The following is a 19400-nucleotide window of genomic DNA, read 5'->3' on the forward strand; positions in this document are numbered from 1 at the left end:
ACAAGAGAGGGGCCCCTGATTGGTCCCAAGGGGCTGTCCCTCAAGTGATGTCAGACTTCCTTCTCTTCCGGTTAAAGACAGGAAGGGGAGGGACAGGCTGAGGTCAGCTGTGGCCCCTTAAAGGTGCAGCTGACCCCAACAGTCCTGAAAATTAGAATTCCTAGTATAATACTAAGGAAATGGGTAGTTGAAAATTGCCAAATTTTAATTTTCAGTAGAGTCAATATTATACACTGATACTTAAAAAATCCTAACCCATAAGCACATTTTTAGTATGGTCACACAAGAAGACACTTTATTCTGAAAGGCACATCATGACAGAGACTTTGCTGACGACCATGTGGGATTGCGCTCTTCTGAAAGTAGAACACAGCTGCGGATCTTACAGAGTATTTCGTGGAGAGACTTGGATTTTCCAATGTGAACTTCACATTTTCTGCCATCCTACAAGGTCAAATCTACAAGAGTCAAGCAGTCAAGGAGTTTCACATAAAAAACAGCACTCAGACTTTCCCAAGTGTATATTGAAGTTAGGTCAAAAAATATTTAGCGCAAGAGCAATCTCCTCTAGTTCCTATTTCCTTCTCTCAACTGTCACCCCCATTGGGTCACTCTTCCATACAAGATCATCTATTAAGGAAAATAAGAAAGGACTTGTGAAAATACAAAAGGATATTTTCTCCCAGAAAATGAGGAAGCATCGTGTAATTGTTGTATGTGTGCTGCACATGGTGGTGTTCGCATGTATCACTGCTACCCAGGAGGTAGAGGCAGGAGGATCACAAGGTCTAAGACAGCAAAGTTACCAAGACACTATGCCAAAGCGAAATACAGTCAGGCATCAAGGCTCAAACCTCAAAATTATGCAGAAAGGGGCCCCCGATCTCAACCAAGGAAGCAAGTGTGATGGTATGTGTCCACCCCAGCTATCAGGGAGCAACAAGTGAGAGAACCACGGAGTGAGGCCCAGCCTTGGCAAAAGTGCAAGATCCTGCCTGATCAATAGCTCAAGTGAGAGGGGGGGCGGGGTGTGGTTCAAGGGGTAGACGCTCCCACAACCTACTTAACAGCGCGATGCCTTGGGTTCAGTTCCCAGAACGAAACTTTTGGATTACACAACAGTCAGATTGTTATCTGATATCTGGAAAATGTAACTTGCATAACTTATTATAAACATTTAGTGGAAGAAAACTTCAGTACTGTTAACACATCCTACACTTCAATGGGATGGTTTTGTTTACCCATGAAAGAGTTACGGTGCGTCACAAAATAAAGTGCAAAGTACAAAAATGAATATCGGCTCAGGTGATTATGTATTCTTCATCAGTAAAACTCAGATGAGGATAACTATAGAGAGGAATAAGATCATATTGAATTTCACATCTGCTACAATAAAAATGGGCAGGAACCAATGTGCAGCAAAACTGTCAATTGGCCAGAGAAATTTTCTGGAGAACTATGGCATATCAAATCATTAATAAATAAAATGATAAGTTTTCAAAGGTTCGAAATAGACTTTTTCTTTAAAGGTGGGCCTTCTTCTACTCGAGCCACACCCCTTTATAGTAATATCCTTGAAGAAAATGAATGGGACTTATTCAAATTTTCATTATATGACTTGGACAAGAAAATCTAATTTTAATTGGAAAAATTACTGAGGAACAAATGTAAACAGCCCAAATAAAAAGTAATAACAAATAACCTAAGAAACGCAATTACCTCTACATAACACAGCTGATAATGAGTACGGTGTTACTGCACTTAGAATTAACCTATGTAGATATTCCACTTCAACTTTCTTTTTCAAAACATTCTCCTTCTATTAGGAGTACTAGACTGTGCATCTCATAATACCTTTAATTGATTTTAAACACGAAAACGTATTACTATTTTGTTCTGGAAATGTAACCAATCATGTGGCATTCCACTAAGTGCATTCCTTTGTTAAGCATGTAACTATTACTAATATTATTTTAAAACTTTACGTATAATATTCTATTAGGTAGATTGAAAATGTGACTCAAGGGAGAACTCAAATAGTATAATTCCTTAGAAAGGCAAAGTTCAACACAATAAATACCAGGAAGTGGGTACTTAAAGGGATGAGCTGGGGTCTAGGGGAACCAGGTAGATGAATGAAGAGAAGAGGGGGATAATGTAGTCAAGAATTCAATGTGGGCTGGGGATATGGCCTAGTGGCGAGAGAGCTTGCCTCGTATACTTGAGGCCATGGGTTCAATTCCCCAGCACCACATATACAGAAAACGGCCAGAAGTGGCGCTGTGGCTCAAGTGGCAGAGTGCTAGCCTTGAGCAAAAAGGAAGCCAGGGACAGTGCTCAGGCCCTGAGTCCAAGGCCCAAAACTGGCCAAAAAAAGAGGGGCTGGGGATATGGCCTAGTGGCAAGGGTGCTCGCCTCAAAAAAAAAAAAAAGAATTCAATGTGTATCCTAAAAACTCAACAAGAGTGAGGGGAGGGGTGGATTGGAGAGGATGGGTGAGAATATTGAAAGAGATGCATTGATGAAGATGCATTGTATTCACAGACTGCTTTGTTAAATGGTAATCCCTTTGTGCAACTACTTAAAGTAAATTTTTTAAAAAAGAAGAAAAAATGGGAGTGCTTACATAATGAAGAATCCAGTTCTATATTAATCCTTTCCTTTCTTTTTTGATTTTATCGTTTTTACGTTTAGAGACAGTTCATCTGTGCTGTCCTTCTTAAGATGTCTCAATATATGAATTCCAATACAAGAGAGGATGATGGTGCATAATTTGCAGAAAAAACCTGAATTTGAAAAACATTCAGTGACCTTGCTGTAAATTTATTTTGATCGAAAGTATTCATAGAAAGAACGTCATTAACTAAGCAAAAGAAACAGTGTTCATCTTTACAGGTATAAATTATCCAACTGTAAAATACACTTGATGTTAAAAACTTGTTTAACATTACTTAAATGAAATTAAAAATACTTATAAGCCTTTTTATATTTCTTAGTCAGACATGTTCTGAATATAGTGTTTATAAGGAGCATTTAGAGTGTGTGAATTCTAAAACATAAGAGTAAGTTGTCCTTGCTGGTCTCCAGTCGCTGCGAGCTGGTCTCCCGTTGTCTCCGGGCTACTATGGAGGCTGAGATCTGAGGCTCACAGTTGGAAGCCAGAGCAGAAGAGTCTACTACACTCTTAGCTCCAATTAACCAGCAAGTGGTAGACTGTTACCCCTAAGGAAAAACGAAGAAAATTAATAAAAAATAAAACCCCAGAGAGCTCAGAGAGAGTGCCCAGGCCCTGATTTCAAGTCCCAGAGCTGGCATGCTTGCTTGAGCCGCGCGCACACACACACACACACACACACACACTGAGTTATCCTTTCAAAACAGGATATCTGGGGTCTGTTTAAAGCAGAGCTGAGAAAAATAAGGGAAGACGTGAGCATAAAGGGAGGTGAAAATGTTGAAGGGCTGACACAGATCAAGATGCATTGTATACATAAATTGCTCTTACATGGCAAAATAATCAATACATAACCTAAAAATTTAGAAAAACGAGGGAAGGAATGGGGTGGAAGGGGTGGTTGACAATGTTAAAAGGAGTGACAAACATCACTTGGCACTGTATTCATAAACTACTCTGTTGAATGACAACTCCTGTGTACAACTACCTAAAAAAATAAAAATATATTAAAAATAAACTGACATGTTTAATTAAAAAAGCTTCATGCAGCTTTTAGTTTTGAAATGTTTCTTAATCCTCAAAGGCAAATATAGAAAATCGAATTGCTTTGTAGTTATTTTCTTTCATTTTATGTTTCAAATTTCAGAACATCATTCAAGCATTATATAAAAGTACTTAGACTGCAGATGTGAACAACCCTGATAAGTAAAATGTACAATATTGTGGAGCAGTGGTTTCAATTGCCTGACATAGAGATCACATAGGAAACCTTAAGGATTCTCTGCCCTTCATGACTAAAATGCTTCGTATATTTAAGGAGAGACTATCATTTTGTGACCAAATTATATCTGACACGGTTATGATAATGAGATGACAAAGTAGTAAATTGTTGCAGTGAATTCCTTAGGAGGTCTAGTTTTTGAGCAAAAGTTGAGAACCCACAAATTAAAGTATCAGTGGAGTGTCCATGAAGAAAAACCTGAGAGTATTCACAATAGCCAGACAACCCAGTAAGTGGTTCTTTTGAAACCTTGTTGCCTGTATGGTACTAGGTTTGCAGGTAAACAAAATGTAAGAGTGATGAGCTCATGGCTTTGACTCGGGTTTCAAACGAAATCACTGGTGGCTAGCCAGAATCTGCCATGAGGACCCCAACGGAGCAAGGGCAAGGAGAATGGCAGGGACACATCATCCACCATCACCAAGGAAAGCTATGGGATTGGGAAAGAAGGGCCATAACACCTGGAATCAGCCAAGGCACAAGACAGGGCTACCTGCGGCCCTGAGGTAGGAGGCCACTCTTCAACACAGTAGTTACACAATCGCAGGCTTGGAGCTTTCAAGCTGATGCCTTGCTGATCAGGATCCATTACTGGGCTCTGCTTCCTAATCTCTCTTTTGGGACTGGAATATTAGTCCCATTCCTGTCTAAAAATCATAACTTGGAGCCATATAATGTGTTTCTTTTAATAAGGATTTGTGGCTGAAAAAAGCTTGTCACGAGTATAGGAAGAGACTGTGGACTTGCACTGTTGAGTAACACTGGAATGAGTTAGGAATTGGGAATTAGGACAATGGGATGATTACATTTTACACTGTGAGAGAGACATGAGCCTTGGGGGGGCCAGGTGTGCTGGATGTCATTTTGTCACTCAAGGGCTTGTTGGTTGCAGGCTCAATCCTGGAGATCTGTGAAGGGATGAATGTTAGGGCTCTTCTGTCGTTTTGATGGCATCCATTAGTCTCTCAATTGCTCATTTGTATCTGCAACTAGAATTGCAAGTGATTCTGAAGTACACAGCCCATCTGCATAGTTTGCATATATTTCCCTTCACCCATGTGTTGGAAACATTTCATTTTAACGGTAATTGGAGACAGAGCCTAATTATGGGGTGGCTGGCTCCACCAATTCACAGAGGCTCCATCTTCACAAGTAGACAGGAGTAGCTTGGTTCCACACAGGTGGATGGATGATACATATTGATGAGCCTCAGCTCCCTTCTATCTGCTCATTCAGTTTCTCCTTGTCTTCTGTTTACTGTAACGCCATTGCAGTCCTCACCATGTTAACAATACATTACGAGAGTCCATGCCTGGTACCATCTGTGTGTGTGTGTGTGTGTGTGTGTATGTGTGTGTGTGTGTGTGTGTGTGTGCTGTTGTTGTTATTTTTTGTTTGCTTCGTGCCCATCCTAGGGCTTGAGCTCAGGGCCTGGGCGCTGTCCCTGAGCTTCTTTGTCCTCAAGGCTAGCGGACCACCTTTTGCTGAGTAGTTTATCAGTTATTAAGAGTCTCACAGTCTTTCTTGCCCTGGCTGACTTCGAACCAAGATCTTCAGGTCTCAGCTTCCCTGAATAGCTAAGATTACAGGTGTAAACCACTGCTGTGCATGGCTTTAAAATTAATTTTTGGTTTCCAGAAAAATCTGGTGAATTTTTGAGGGAGCTATAAACACATCTAGACTTTCCCTACATTGTGACCCTAGCCGCTATCACCACAGATTCCAGGTTCAAAAAATACAATTTACTACATTCTAAGTACTTCTGTAAGTGGCAAGGAAAGAGAAAATATGAAATTTAAGCTTGACTTGGATAACAATATTTTGGTGACTTTTGGTGCTGTAAATTCCTCAGTTTTTAAAATCTTTTACTGTGAAACTGGAAAGGCTCCCAAGGCCAAGACCTTGGCCAAGACAAAATTATTTAACCAATTGAAAATCTCCTGATTGCTAGATTTTCTTAGGTATATAACATAGAATTACAGTATACCTAATACAATATTAAATAATACAAATTTTCCATGAATTACATATGCGTAATTCTAAAACAGTTTCTATAAAACCAGATGAGCCTCTTTTAATTTTCAGAGTACCTATTTGTTGATAGATTGTTGCTCTACCTTATTGTGAAAACTAAAAAAATTATAAAACCTCTTTACGGGGCTGGGGATATGACCTAGTGGCAAGAGTGCTTGCCTCATATACATGAGGCCCTAGGTTCAATTCCCCAGCACCACATATACAGAAAACAGCCAGAAGTGGCGCTGTGGCTCAAGTGTCAGAGTGCTAGCCTTGAGCAAAAAGAAGCCAGGGACAGTGCTCAGACCCTGAGTCCAAGCCCCAGGCCTGGCCAAAAAAACAAACAAACAAACAAAAAAACAACCTTTTTACTTCTCTAAGTTTCTATAATATGTCACTTACATATTCCCACCCATACGGTCGCCATTTTTATCTTGTTATAGATCCAACAACGTCCTCTGCGTCCACATCTATTAGTGTCTCGAAAAGTGCAAGAATTTCGTATTGTCCATTCAAAGATTAACGGTCCAGGAATGGTACCTGTAATATTCAATCACTCTTTCCCATGAAATACTAGAAAATTTCTCTTAAAATATCACTATACAGACCACTTAAAATTACCTAGATATTACCTACTTATAGATATTAACCTTAACTCCTTGGAGCAATATTAAGTTTTCTAAAAATCCTTATGTCTCCATCAATGAAAGTAGTAGCAAATTGAAATATTTATAGAATTTTGTGATGGCCTTTTATAGTAAGATGTATCAGTATTTTTTACTTTGCATGAAAATCATAAGGTAAATATTTAGAATAATTACTAGTTTTGTGAACTCACTGTATGGATGAGTAAGGATAATTGTGGCATTTTCAGTGACAGAGAAATGAGTTGGCAACATATATCTTTTGCTTATCAAAATACTGAGAAGATAAGTGAAGGCACAGGGACTTCAATATGTTTCGGTTATCCCCAAATTCCGATGGCATAAAATCCCCTGAAACAGCTATGCAGCCTTAGCAAAACCCCACAGGTTCTCAGGGATGAGTGACTCCATCTCCCCAGCAACCATGCTACGTGTAGCTGAAGGAGAATGAACCGTCACACAGAATCATCCCCCAAATGCCAGACCTGGGTTCTTGCTTCACGACTCTTGATGTTTGTCAATGGTCATTATCTACTTGTTTTTCTTGTAAATCATTGCTCAAATGCAAAAAGACCTAAGCCTACTATTTATGACTTCTATTTCTCATCATTGCTTTCCATTTCGCCACAAACCAGTGCATCATGAATTCCAAAATATCTTGGATATGTTTTCTCTCTGTCTCCACTAAAACATCCAGATTCCATATAAAGTATCCCTTCTACTTCAACAAAAACACCCTTTCCTTTTCCTTCACATGTATGTTGAATATTTCTTTCCTTTGCCATCAGTTATCTCTTAAAATATAAATAAAATTAAAAATAAATAAATAAATTTTCCTTTCTTAAAAATCTTCAGGGGTAAAGCACTAGATTAACTAAACTGTCTTTATCTATAAAGCTACCCTTCATGCAAAAATACATTAGCCTTAATGACTTTCTTTCTGTGGCAGAGAAATTGCTGTTTCCTATGCTACCTCTTTCTTAACAAACCTCTCCTTAGCTAGTAGATCATTGTCTGTCATGAAAACACACATGCTCTGATTTTTCCCAGTTAACAAAAGATAATTTTAGTTACCCACGTTTCTCTGATCCCCACCAAAGCCGGACCTATTTCTCTGCATTTCCTTACTACTTGTGGTTCAGCCTTCAATCTGATCAAGCTTTCTTACTGCAGAGATGTTTTTAACCTATTGCCTGACTCAGAGGTTCTAATTATAATGTAGATTTGAAACATAGATTTTTACTACTTAAGAAAATGTGAAGAAAAAGTCTCATTACCTCTAAAAAAACTAACATGTTCTTGGAAATATATAACACCAGTGAAAACACCTGATTCAGTATCTTTGGTGATTAAGATATTTTTCTAAAAACTAGTCTAATTTAGTGACTTACCAAACATAAAAAAATGAAGTGGTTCTGAATATACAAACGTTTTGTAGTGGCTACCACAGTCACTCATATGCATTGCATAGCTCATCCTTTTTAGGAGCCAGGACTTGAACTCAGGGCCTGGCCATTGTTTCTTTGTTTTCTTACTCTAGGCTAGTGCTCTCATTTGAGCTCTACTTGTGGCTTTTTTCTTGTTCATTGGAGAAGAGTCTTACAAGCTTTCTTGTCCAAACTAGCTTTGAACCATAATCCTCAGCTCTCAGCCTCCTGAGTAGTTAGGATTACAGGCGTGAATCACTAGTGCCTAGTCAATTATTTCTTCACAAGTTCTGCCTCCTAATTTTTTTAAAGAAGTCTTCTATTCATTTGTTCTGTCATAATACATTACAATTTATTACTAATTCTAAAACATTTAAAAACATATACATATAAGAAAAAAATTTATCTTATAAAAGTTTCTACAAATTCATACCAAGTAGTCTCACAATCACATAGGATAAACCTAAGGCCAGAGAATGGAGTCTGCCTGGTACAGTCCTGAAAACAAACAGCAATAGTATTACTAGCTATATAGAATGTATGCTGAAAGTTATTTTTTTTCTTATGCACCACTTGTACTAACAGTTCAATTGACACAGTTCTATTGGGGCTATTCAAAGATTTCAACTCCTTCCATGTCTCTGTTTTCTGCTTATTGTCAACCAATTTCATTTGTTCCTCATGAGAGAGCATATGTGTGTGTGTGTGTGTGTGTGTGTGTGTGTGTGTGTGTGTGTGTGTGTGTCTGTTCTGGTTCTGGGGCTTGAACTCAAGGCCTGAGTAATGCCCCTGGGCTCCTTTTGCCCAAGTCTTGTGCTCTACCACCTGAACCACAGCTTCACTTCTGATTCCGTGTGTGTGTGTCTGTGTGTGTGTGTGTGTCTGTGTGTGTGTGTGTGTCTATCTGATTAATTGGAGATAAGATTCTCACAAACTTTGCTATTCATGCTGACTTCAAATTGCAATCCTCAGATCGCAGCCTCCGGAGTAGCTGGGATTTCAGGCATAAGATACCAACACTGGCTGAGAGAGGATTTTGTGACCCAGATCTTCTATCCCAGCCTCCTTTCTCTTTGCTGAAACAAGCTCTAACCTTTCATAGCAGATGTGCTATACTGAGCTTTGGGATTCCTTCCATTCTGTCTATGTCTGAAATAGTCACTTCATTCAAGATTGCATAACTTGTCTCAGTTTGCATGCATTCCCCCCTTTGTGTATCTTTGATTATTATATTCTCTACTCAAAAACTAAAATAAATGAGAAATAATCTTCCCCAATAATGAGGCGTGTAGTAATCAACGTGGGTGTGCAGGTGTCTTTACTGTTTATATTTAATTTTTTTCATTGTTGTTTAAAATTAGTATTTCTTCCATCTTGTCTCCAATCAATGAATGATATCCTTTTTCTTCTGGACAATCTTTCTTTTTTTACTTATTGAGGTTTTCATTTCTTTCTTTCCCCAGAGGAACAAAAGCATGTTGGGAGTTCAGGAGCTGACCTCAAACTGCCCCCCCCACCCCACTTCCCTCAGACTAAAGATCTCCCAGATGGATCGCTCCTGGCGCTGACAGCGTACTGCTGGTGCTGGCTTAGCACCATGCTATTGTGTCTTTGGCCTTCTGAAAGGGTACAGAGCAACCAAATTAAAACAGTTTGCAGTGGCTGGGCAATACACCTGGACTCTGAGCCTGAATGAGCTAGCCTCACACTTTCTTGTCTAGGAAACTTGATTCATATTCACAAACAACTGACTTGTATCATAACTGAGTTTGTGATCCAGCTCCAGTCAGCGCTTTGGTTTTTGGTGCTGTGACTCGTGCTGGTTTCTACACTGAAGCTCACTTGCTTAGCCAGTAGAGAGGTAGAGGTGGTGTGGTTCTTCTCTTCTCCCCAGCCACGAGTTTGACTAAGACCTCTGCTCTGTACTCATAGACAGAAGTTTGTTTGCTGCACACTGTCTAGATTTCCCATCTCTCAAAACTTGTTTCTGTGGAGTGCCAGCTGGTGAGTGCCTGGGCATCTTCCTGAGTGTGGCCCTTTTTCTTGTTCGTAGCCTTGCTGAGGAGAGATTTCCACTTGTCCCCTACTGTTTTGCTCAGAGCTCTATGGTACATTGTTCCCTTTGTAAATCTATGATTTAATACTTCTCGTTTTAATTGGATTTCTGTCTGATACTTGTTGTTGCCTTCTCTTGCCTTTCCAGGCCATTTGACTCTCCCTGAGCCGTGATCCAGATACTTGTGCTGGGTATTCCTAATCTACTGTTTAAAAACTCCCATTCATTTACTCTTTTCAGTGGTTCACAGTGTATGCACAAGATAACAGTACTCATACCAACATGGTGTAAGAAAGGTTCCCCTGGGCAAGGACTTAACTAGCTCAAATCTCCTAGGCTCCCATCACGAACTTCCTGTCTGCAAAATCCTTGTCAAGATATTTTAATCAGGTTTTACTCTCCTTTAATTCATCATCTTTCCTGTGAATGAAGATATTGTCCCTGGTCTGCATGACCTACGTCAAATCATCTATCTTCACAAGGAAGATCTGGCATCTCCACATCATGCCAGGTAGAGAGACCACATGTTTTCCCCTACTTTGTTACCTGGCCTTTTCCTACGGGGTATGTGGGGCTCAAAGCTTCTTGTTAACCTCTTGAAAAAAATAATTTCAAAATAATGACAAATTAGTATGAATAAGAAAAAAATAATACTAGATGAATTTCAGGTCTCCGGGAAGAATTCATGAATAAGAAATGCTGACTCAGTTTAAAATAATATTTAAGGTGGACATTTAAAAAATTATTGTGCCCCTTTGTAATGACACTGCTTTCTCAGCGTCTCATAGGCTAATATAGGAGTTAGTTGACAGACACTATAAAAATAAATGAAACTTATATTTATACTTATGCTATAAGTAGGAATTTTCCTGTTTATGAATTTTCTATATTTTAAATAAATATATTTGTTTTTAAATTAACTTTAGCTTATAAGTGATTTATAAAACCCCAAATTACACATATTTAGGGGATGTCATATATATATATGTGTGTGTATATATATATGCTGTTGTAGTACATACATACATTTGACTTAATGTTAAACTAAATGTAACTTGTACATACCTTATAAAAATTAAGAAAATTAAATATAAATTATGACATTATTAACTTTTTCCTTTGTATCTGCCACCATGAAACATAGATAAAATGTTCAATAAAACAGTATAACCTAAGTCTTGCCCTTTGTCCTAAATGAATAATAATTGTAAATATTGTTGTATACATACCGGAAAATTGCCAGATTGAGTGGTATGGCAGAAAAACAGGAAAAAATAATTGAAGAAAGGATAAAAGCAAAGAACAGAGGTAATTTATAACACTTGGTGTCACATTTTCCAGGTAGAGCATCAATAAAATCACCTTCTATATCAGAGGTTAACAGTCCATTTTTAATGCAACTGCAATTGTAGTATGCCTATTAATGTCAAAGATAGAAAAAATGTGTCAGAAACATAGCCATGAATCAAAAGCTCATCATTAAAAAATAAAAACGCCAAATCACTAATTGTAGGGAGACTGGACCATATTAATAATAATATCCTAACATTAAATCTGATATTTATTATTTAGAAATGAAACATTAATGATAAACTCAAGCTGTTTTAACAAGGGATTATTTTGTCTGTGTGTATATATGTAATTATTATTACTTATGTAAAGTTCTGCTCATTTAAAAATTCCTCAAATATTCATACTTTTCTCAGAATGATCCATAATATGTAAATAGTGGGTAGCTAAAGATAATGTAGTAAGTAAAATGAAATTTTAGTGTGTTAAATACAATTATGTGAATGTGAAAGATTTTGGAACTGAGAGGATAACCCTTTTGATTTATTATGTAATGATGTCATGACTGTTACTTACTAAACACAGCAGACAGGGTGTCTAGATCTCAAAATGCCTTTAGAACCTTGTAAAATAATGTAATAGCAGTTACTTTTTATACCTCTATTTTCATCAGCATTAATTAGTTGACAAGGCGAGTTCAGCTAGATATATCCATATATGCATTCAATGTACACTGATCAGACTCACTCCTCTCACTGTTCTTCATCATCCTACCTAAACTAATACCAACATGTCACTAATCCACTTGCCATGTGCATAAAATATTTCAGCACTTTTTTTCCTTTTCTGTTATCTCTGCTTCCACTAGTAATTCAATTCCAGATAAGACCTGCTTTTTATTCCTGTCCATTTCTCTTTCAGTGCATACTAACTGTTAAATGGGGATTCACTGTGGTATTTTCCATTGGTACTTATAGAACATTGTAATCAGATTGATTTCTCATGCATTCTCACTTTCCCCAGATCCACTTTTGCCATTATTCAACAGGTTCCAGTGAGCTTCCTTTGACCATTCTTCATTTATCGTATGCAATGTATTTTGGTACTGTTCATTGTTTAACATTCTCTCCTCTCTTCAATTCCTTCAAAAAAAATCCCTCAAATATAAAATATAACTTGTTCATGCAATTTGAAGAGGAAGCAGTATTGGAGTTTGAACTCAGGTCCTTCTGTTTCCTATGCAGGCATTCTTCTGCTATGCCAAGACCCTAACCTTAATTTCAATGAGTTTCAAAGACAAATAATAGTTTAAATACTGTATTCATATTATAAAGGAAATCTAATAATATAATGACAAAACTTTCATAGATATATTAATTTTCATAACAACATATTTAAATTATTTTCTTTTTTCTTCCTTTCTTTCTTTTTCTTTTTTTGCCAGTCCTGGGGCTTGAACTCAGGACCTGAGCACTGTCCCTGGCTTCTTTTTTTGCTCAAGGCTAGCGCTCTACCACTTGAGCCACAGCGCCACTTCTGGCCGTTTTCTATATATGTGGTGCTGAGGAATCGAACCCAGGGCTTCATGTATACGAGGCAAACACTCTACCACTAGGCCATATTCCCAGCCTAAATTCTTTTCTTTAAATGAAGAAAGAGTAACACAAAAACAGAGTTGAGGGTCAGTGAAAGTCACAATGTGGCCATGAATAGAAGAATAGTTAAAACTTGAATCTATATTAGGTCATTTCAGGGTTAAAATTTCAAGGAACATGAAGCAGTGAAACTTTCTAAGACCTAAAAATAATTAGAGATTGAGAGATTATTTAACAATTTGTTAATCTACCAAAAATATCCTAAATAATAAACATGAAAAGCAGATAGTTAGAAATAAAAGGAAGTCATTTATAAAGAGCATATGGTTATTATGGATGAAATGGGACAAAGAAAAGCTGCAGGTGATATTAGGGGATATAAGTAAATACATTGGCCCAATGACGATGTGATATTTGTTGTTGTTGTTGTTTATGTTGATCATGGGGCTTGAACTCTGGACCTGGGCATTGTCCTTGAACTCTTCAGCTCAAGGCGGAGCCACAGCTCCACTTCCGGTTTTCAGGTGGTTAAGTGGAGGTAAGAGTTCTCATAGTCTCTTCTGCCCTAGCTGGGTTTGAACCATGATCCTCAGATCTCAACCTCCTGAGTAGCTAGGATTACAGTCATGAGCCACTAGCGCCTGGCTGATGAAGCGATAGTCAAGGAGAAATTTGAAGAAAGTATAGGAATGAGTCATATGGTTATCTAGAAGTATGTGACCAGTAAGAGAAGAAAAGATGTTGTAAACAAACAAACAAAATGTCCTTGTACTCACTTGACAAGTTTAAAGAAGAGTTAAGAGAACAATGTGGGCCACAAAGGTTGAACATCAAGGAGATTAGAAAAAAATAAATGGAGTGTAGACATATTGTGTAACAGTTATTAAGTAATTGAGAGACCAATATAAGAACTTTGGCCTCCATTCTTAGTGATGAGAAGCTATTGAGAGAATATGAATGTAAATAATATATTTTAAAGACCATTTTGTGGTCTTCTTTTTAATGATCAGTGGTCTAGGAAGGCAAGAGTAAAATATTAAAACAACGTGTGATGTAATAGAGCTAGAAAGAAGTTGTGGTTTTTGTTTGTTTGTTTGTCAGTCCTGGGGACTGGACTCAGGGCCTGCACTGTCCTTGGCTTCTTTTGCTCAAGGCTAGCACTCTACCTCTTGAGCCACAGCGCCACTTCCAGCTTTTACTGTTTATGTGGTACTGAGGAATCGAACCCAGGGATTTGTGCATGCTATACCACTATGCCACATTCCCAGACCAAGAGAGAGTTTTAAAAAACAATTTTAAATAGCTTTGTTGATCTTGTTATCTTTAAAGAGTTGTGAGCTGTGAATGAAGTGGTAGAACTATTGCCTTGAGCAAAATGGCTCTGGGACAGAGCCCAGACCCTGAGTTCAAGCCCCTAGAATGGCACAAAAGAAAACATAGTTTTATAAAGTGATTTTAATTCAACGTATCAGTTTATGTGGAAAAGAGATTGATGTTAGAGGACAAGATTGAAGTATTCATGGTGTTAGAGGTAGATGGAAGACAGATTAAACAAGGAGATACAAAAAACTGAAACCAAATGGGCTGAAATTCCTAGGCGTCTGCCATGAAGTACAATGAACATAGCACAAGTAGTCTTGACATACTTAAACAAAACTACGAATTAAAAAAAGTTATTAGAGCCAGATGTTGCTGGCTCACACAGAGAATCCTAAGTGCTCTGGAAGCTGAGATCTAAGGATCATGATTCAGAGGCAGCCTGGGCATGAAGTCTATAAAACTCTTCTCTCCACTTTAGCACTAGAAAACTGGAAGTGGCGCTGTGGCTCAAAGTGCTAAAGTGCCAGCTTTGAGCAGATAAGCTCGGGAAGTGCACCCAGGCCCTGAATACAAGCCCCGCAACCAAAACAAAAAATCCATTAGAATAAAATTGCGAAATAAGTTCAATTCCAATAATGGAAAGGAAGGCAGATTAAAATCCAGCCATAATGAGCATAGTGAGAAGCCCAGGTAGGCATTTTGAATTCCTCAGCTGAAGCATGCTAGACTGAAAGGCCCAAAGCAGAGCAGTGGCCAATGCCTAGGTGAAGAAACAGATTTTGCGAAGTTTTGGGTATCAAATGCTATTGACAAGTAGCACAGAAGCAAGATAAACCACGAAAGTGAAAGAAAAAAAAATGCCCTGCAGGTAAGCAATAATTACTCACTGTTTTGAAAGTATAAAGTTTGGTTGGTATAATTTTTTTTTTTTGGCCAGTCCTGGGCTTGGACTCAGGGCCTGAGCACTGTCCCTGGCTTCTTCCCGCTCAAGGCTAGCACTCTGCCACCTGAGCCACAGCGCCACTTCTGGCCATTTTCTGTATATGTGGTGCTGGGGAATTGAACCCCCGGCCTCATGTATACGAGGCAAGCACTCTTGCCACTAGGCCATATCCCCAGCCTTGGTTGGTATAATATATGGAGCCATGTTTTAATACCAACGTGTCTCCTCTCCTTCTAACTCCCACCTGACCGTCCATTCCAGTATGGAAACATGAGCCACATTCTTTTCCTTGATCTTAAGTTTTTAAATAAGATAGGACAATTTTACAGATAATCAAGAATAAAATACAAGCATCACCTACAGGTTGAACACCTTAGTGAAGCAATTACCTTTTCTCTGTTTAAAACTTTAGAACGTTTACAGCCTGCAAAGCAGGGAGAAAAATATTCAACCTCATCTCTTCCACATACAGAAAAATAGATCATGGCAGAGCATCCGCAGTGAGCGTTACAAGGAGCCGTGAGGTTTCCGATCTCACCTGTTCTGTAAAAAAAGGGAGGAGATAAAATATCACTGTACTATTACTGCTTTAAATGAATGTACACAGTGAGGTATCAATGAGAAGCTCAGGGTATGCTTATTGAAATCATTTCTTTTGACATCTTTTTGGAAGGCATAATTAAATACAATAGTAAACATTTTAGATTACTTGACATTTTTGAGTGGATATAAACACTGTGAAACTGTCAACCACAGTCATGTTAACAAAAACCTAAAACCCCCTCATATTTCCTATGCCCCTTTATGGTGCTTCTGCAGTGGCCTTGTATTGTGATCCCATCCATAGAACTGAGATTACAGGTGTGAACCAGCACAACAAGCCATTCTACTTTGTTAAATAATCAGGAACTCTGTAGTATTCTCATGATTACACTCCCTTAGTCTTTTACTCCATGCACTCCATTAGCTCTCAACCTTGAATTGTTTCCAGTCAGGTAATTGCAAATGAAAAGAGAAGATAATAACTCTCAATTGCATGAAACTCTCAGAAAAAAAATTTTAGTTTGACTTATCATAGGTAGTGACTTTGACAGCTGTCCTGTAATTTAGCTCTATACAAGAGCTGTCCTTTTGGTGTTTTAAAATTGAGTAAATAGAGTAAACCCTGCTAACCAAGAGGCACTGAAGAAAGGAACGTGTATACCATCATGAGCTACTCAACTGTAGCTGGAAATGCAAGTCTATTCTTTGTGGTTTTACTTCCCTTGATACTTTATTTTCCCATGCTAGTTCAATGGTCCAATATTTAGTATCAGTCTATGACCAGGTTTTGGAATTCTTGCACATTTAGCTTACTGGAATTATTATCCAGATATACTTTCAGATGTAGTTCAGATGCATTCTTTGTGGCCTATAAGAAGGCAGACCAATCAATGTAAGGCTGCAGGGTAAAGCCAGGACTGGTGACTCACACCTGTATGCCTAGCAACTCAGGAAGCTGAGATCTAAGGATCACAGTTCAAAGCCTGCTCCAATTTAACACCGATTAACCACACACACAAGAGCAGCAAACAGAAGTGGAGCTGTGGCTCAAATGGTAGAGCACTAGCCTAGAGCAAAAAAGCTAAAGGATGGTACGCACACCCTGAGTTCAATCCCCAGTACCTACACAAAATAAAACAGAAGACAAGGTAAGATTACCTTTGCACAGAAGTTAGACCCATATCTTAGTTGTTTCCAATCTTAGTGTGGAATTATATTTTGAGACTTGGGAGTCATTTCATGTACTTTTTTCCTAGAACTTTTGTGCCCCTTCCATAATTTACAATTTTGAAACTAACATATAAAAGTTAGTGTACAAATAATTATTCACTGGTTGAGTTCTGGGTTCTGATTTTTGAATATAATGCATGAAATCATATTTACCCATCATAATTTTCATTGATTCCAGCAAATTTATCTGGGTCGCAGTGTACAAAAATTACAAGGGAAAGACATATAATAGATACAATAGAAGTAACCATTACAAATCTCATCAGGCCTTTACAAGACAGTCTTAACTTAGAAACAATGACACCTCCCAGAAAATGTCCGATTGAACCTCCTGGAATTAAAATAACTCCTGAAAAAAAAAAAGAAGAAACCAATTATATATTACAGTAAATATTGCTGAAAATAGTAAAGCTGTACAAAACAATGATATGATTCCCTCTGCCCTAGCACATGCCAAGCGTAGTTTTAGTTAAAAAGGTAGAATTTATCTGTGTGTGTGTGTGTGTGTGTGTGTATGTGTGCATGTGCGTGTTGGTCCTGTGGCTTGAACTAAGGGCCTAAGCACTGTCCCTTAGCTCTTTTGTTGAAAGATAGTGCTCTACTATTGAATGCTCTACTACTTCAGTCACAGCTCCACTTCCAGCTTTTTGTAGTCAATTGGAGATATGAGTCTCATGGACTTTCCTGCCTAAGCTGGGTTTGAAACACAATCCACAGATTTCAGCCTCCTGAGTAGCTATGATTACAGGCATGAGCCACCATCAGCCTGGCCAGAATAAAAATTTTAAACATGATAAACATCTTAATAAGCATAAACATCGTAAGAAAAACAAACTAAGTGTGGCACTAGAGTCACCGATATATTGAATTTGGGAACAGTGGTGACTTTTGCTCCTGTATGGTAACATCAACAAAACAAGCCTGACTCATGCCAAAAGAAGTTCTGCTGAAAGTTATTGCTAGCTAGGTGACTGGATTGATAGCTTTTGCAAAAGGCATGATTAATAGGACATGTATTCTTAAATAAACATTTGTGAAAAAGATTGAACCATGCCATCATCTGGATCTGTAAATAGATGGGCAATATGAGCAATATGTGAAATGAGCAATATGAGAAATGTGCTATTCTAGAATAGCCATTAGCAGAGGGAGTTTCCCTCAAGCACAGGTGCTTCGAAAGAGGAGCACAGGAGGGATAGGGGGAGAGAAAAAAGGAAAACAAGAAAAGAGAAATATAGTTAGAAGTAGTCAATGAAATTGCACAGTAAATTCCTACTCTGATATAATCCAGTGAGAACAGGTAGCGTGCATGTTGACTTCAGTTGAGATAAGGAAGAGAAAATTAAAAGAATGAAAAAGAGTATCCATTATCATCAGATTCAATTTATAATCTAGTAAGCCTGACAAAAACGTGAAAAATAAGCATTTTCAGAAGGTTCAGAAAGATACATGACAGAAATGAAATGTTCTATGAATGTGACAAAGTAAATGCGAGTGGGAAGGCCTACCAGTGGCTAAAAAATAAGAAAATGGGACGGTTACAGTAAAAATGCAGGTGTAGGCTCAAGGTGGCACAGTGGGGAAATACAGCTCCACTTTGCTCCTCCACGGGCTGGAAGCAAAGCAGCAGGTGCGTAATTGCTCATGGAAAGGAGTGTATACAGGTGCACACTAATCACTAGCAGCAGCGAACATGAAATCTGGAACACTGCAAAGACCCAGGAGAACAACCAAGCAAGGAAATGAGAGTGTCCCCGCCCCCGACACCCAGCAACCTTTCCATCCGAGGTAGTAAAAAAGCAGAGCCACAGCATGACAAAGAAAGCCGTCCCCTACAAGCCAATCACTTAAATAGGTGACCTGGAAACTGCACAACACACTCCATGTGAAGGGAAAACAATCCCCAGCATGTCTCTGTAAAATATGAAGGCTAAAGCCAGGGACCATCTTGACAAGCATCCTGTTGTTAAAGACTCAGCTGCTCTGGGGTTTTGAAAACTTGACATAATCAAATCTCAGTTTCCCTAAGGAGACTTCAGTGCATTGACCAGAGAGGCAAAAGCCACAGGCTTGACTGAACACAGTGCCTTTGAGAGCTGTTTGCTGGGAGAAGTCACAGTTGTAATGAGAAAGAGAGGTAATACACCGTGGCAAAGGGCACAGAGGGGAGTGCAAGGCATGCTGGGTGGAGACCCAGGAGAGAGACCTGGAAGACAGAGGTCAGTAGAGGATTCCTCCACTGAGGGGCATCGCCAGCTCTCCCCACAAATGCAGCCCCCCCCCCCCCGGCGGCTGAGCACTCACAAAGGAAAACAGAGTGCCCTCATAGGGTAAAGAGAACCCAGCAGGTATCGGTTCTGTGTTTGCACTTTGCTCCAAA

The 19400-nt window shown here is 38.6% G+C and overlaps 1 protein-coding gene across 1 annotated transcript in view; it reads right to left on the reverse strand.

The window, feature by feature from the left end:
• Positions 1–1111: 1111 nt before the first annotated feature.
• The window catches only part of Slco6a1 (solute carrier organic anion transporter family member 6A1), a 42531-nt gene continuing 24242 nt past the window's right edge, over positions 1112–19400 (reverse strand). The window contains exons 8-14 of the mRNA XM_048331315.1: positions 17174–17369; positions 15637–15790; positions 11329–11516; positions 8477–8541; positions 6375–6512; positions 2689–2786; positions 1112–1141 (exon numbers count right to left, since the gene is read on the reverse strand). Coding sequence (XP_048187272.1) covers positions 1112–1141; positions 2689–2786; positions 6375–6512; positions 8477–8541; positions 11329–11516; positions 15637–15790; positions 17174–17369 — 869 coding nt within the window. The remainder of the gene's footprint in view (positions 1142–2688; positions 2787–6374; positions 6513–8476; positions 8542–11328; positions 11517–15636; positions 15791–17173; positions 17370–19400) is intronic.

Source organism: Perognathus longimembris, chromosome 22 (genome assembly GCF_023159225.1).
Source record: "Perognathus longimembris pacificus isolate PPM17 chromosome 22, ASM2315922v1, whole genome shotgun sequence".
NCBI lineage: Eukaryota > Metazoa > Chordata > Mammalia > Rodentia > Heteromyidae > Perognathus > Perognathus longimembris.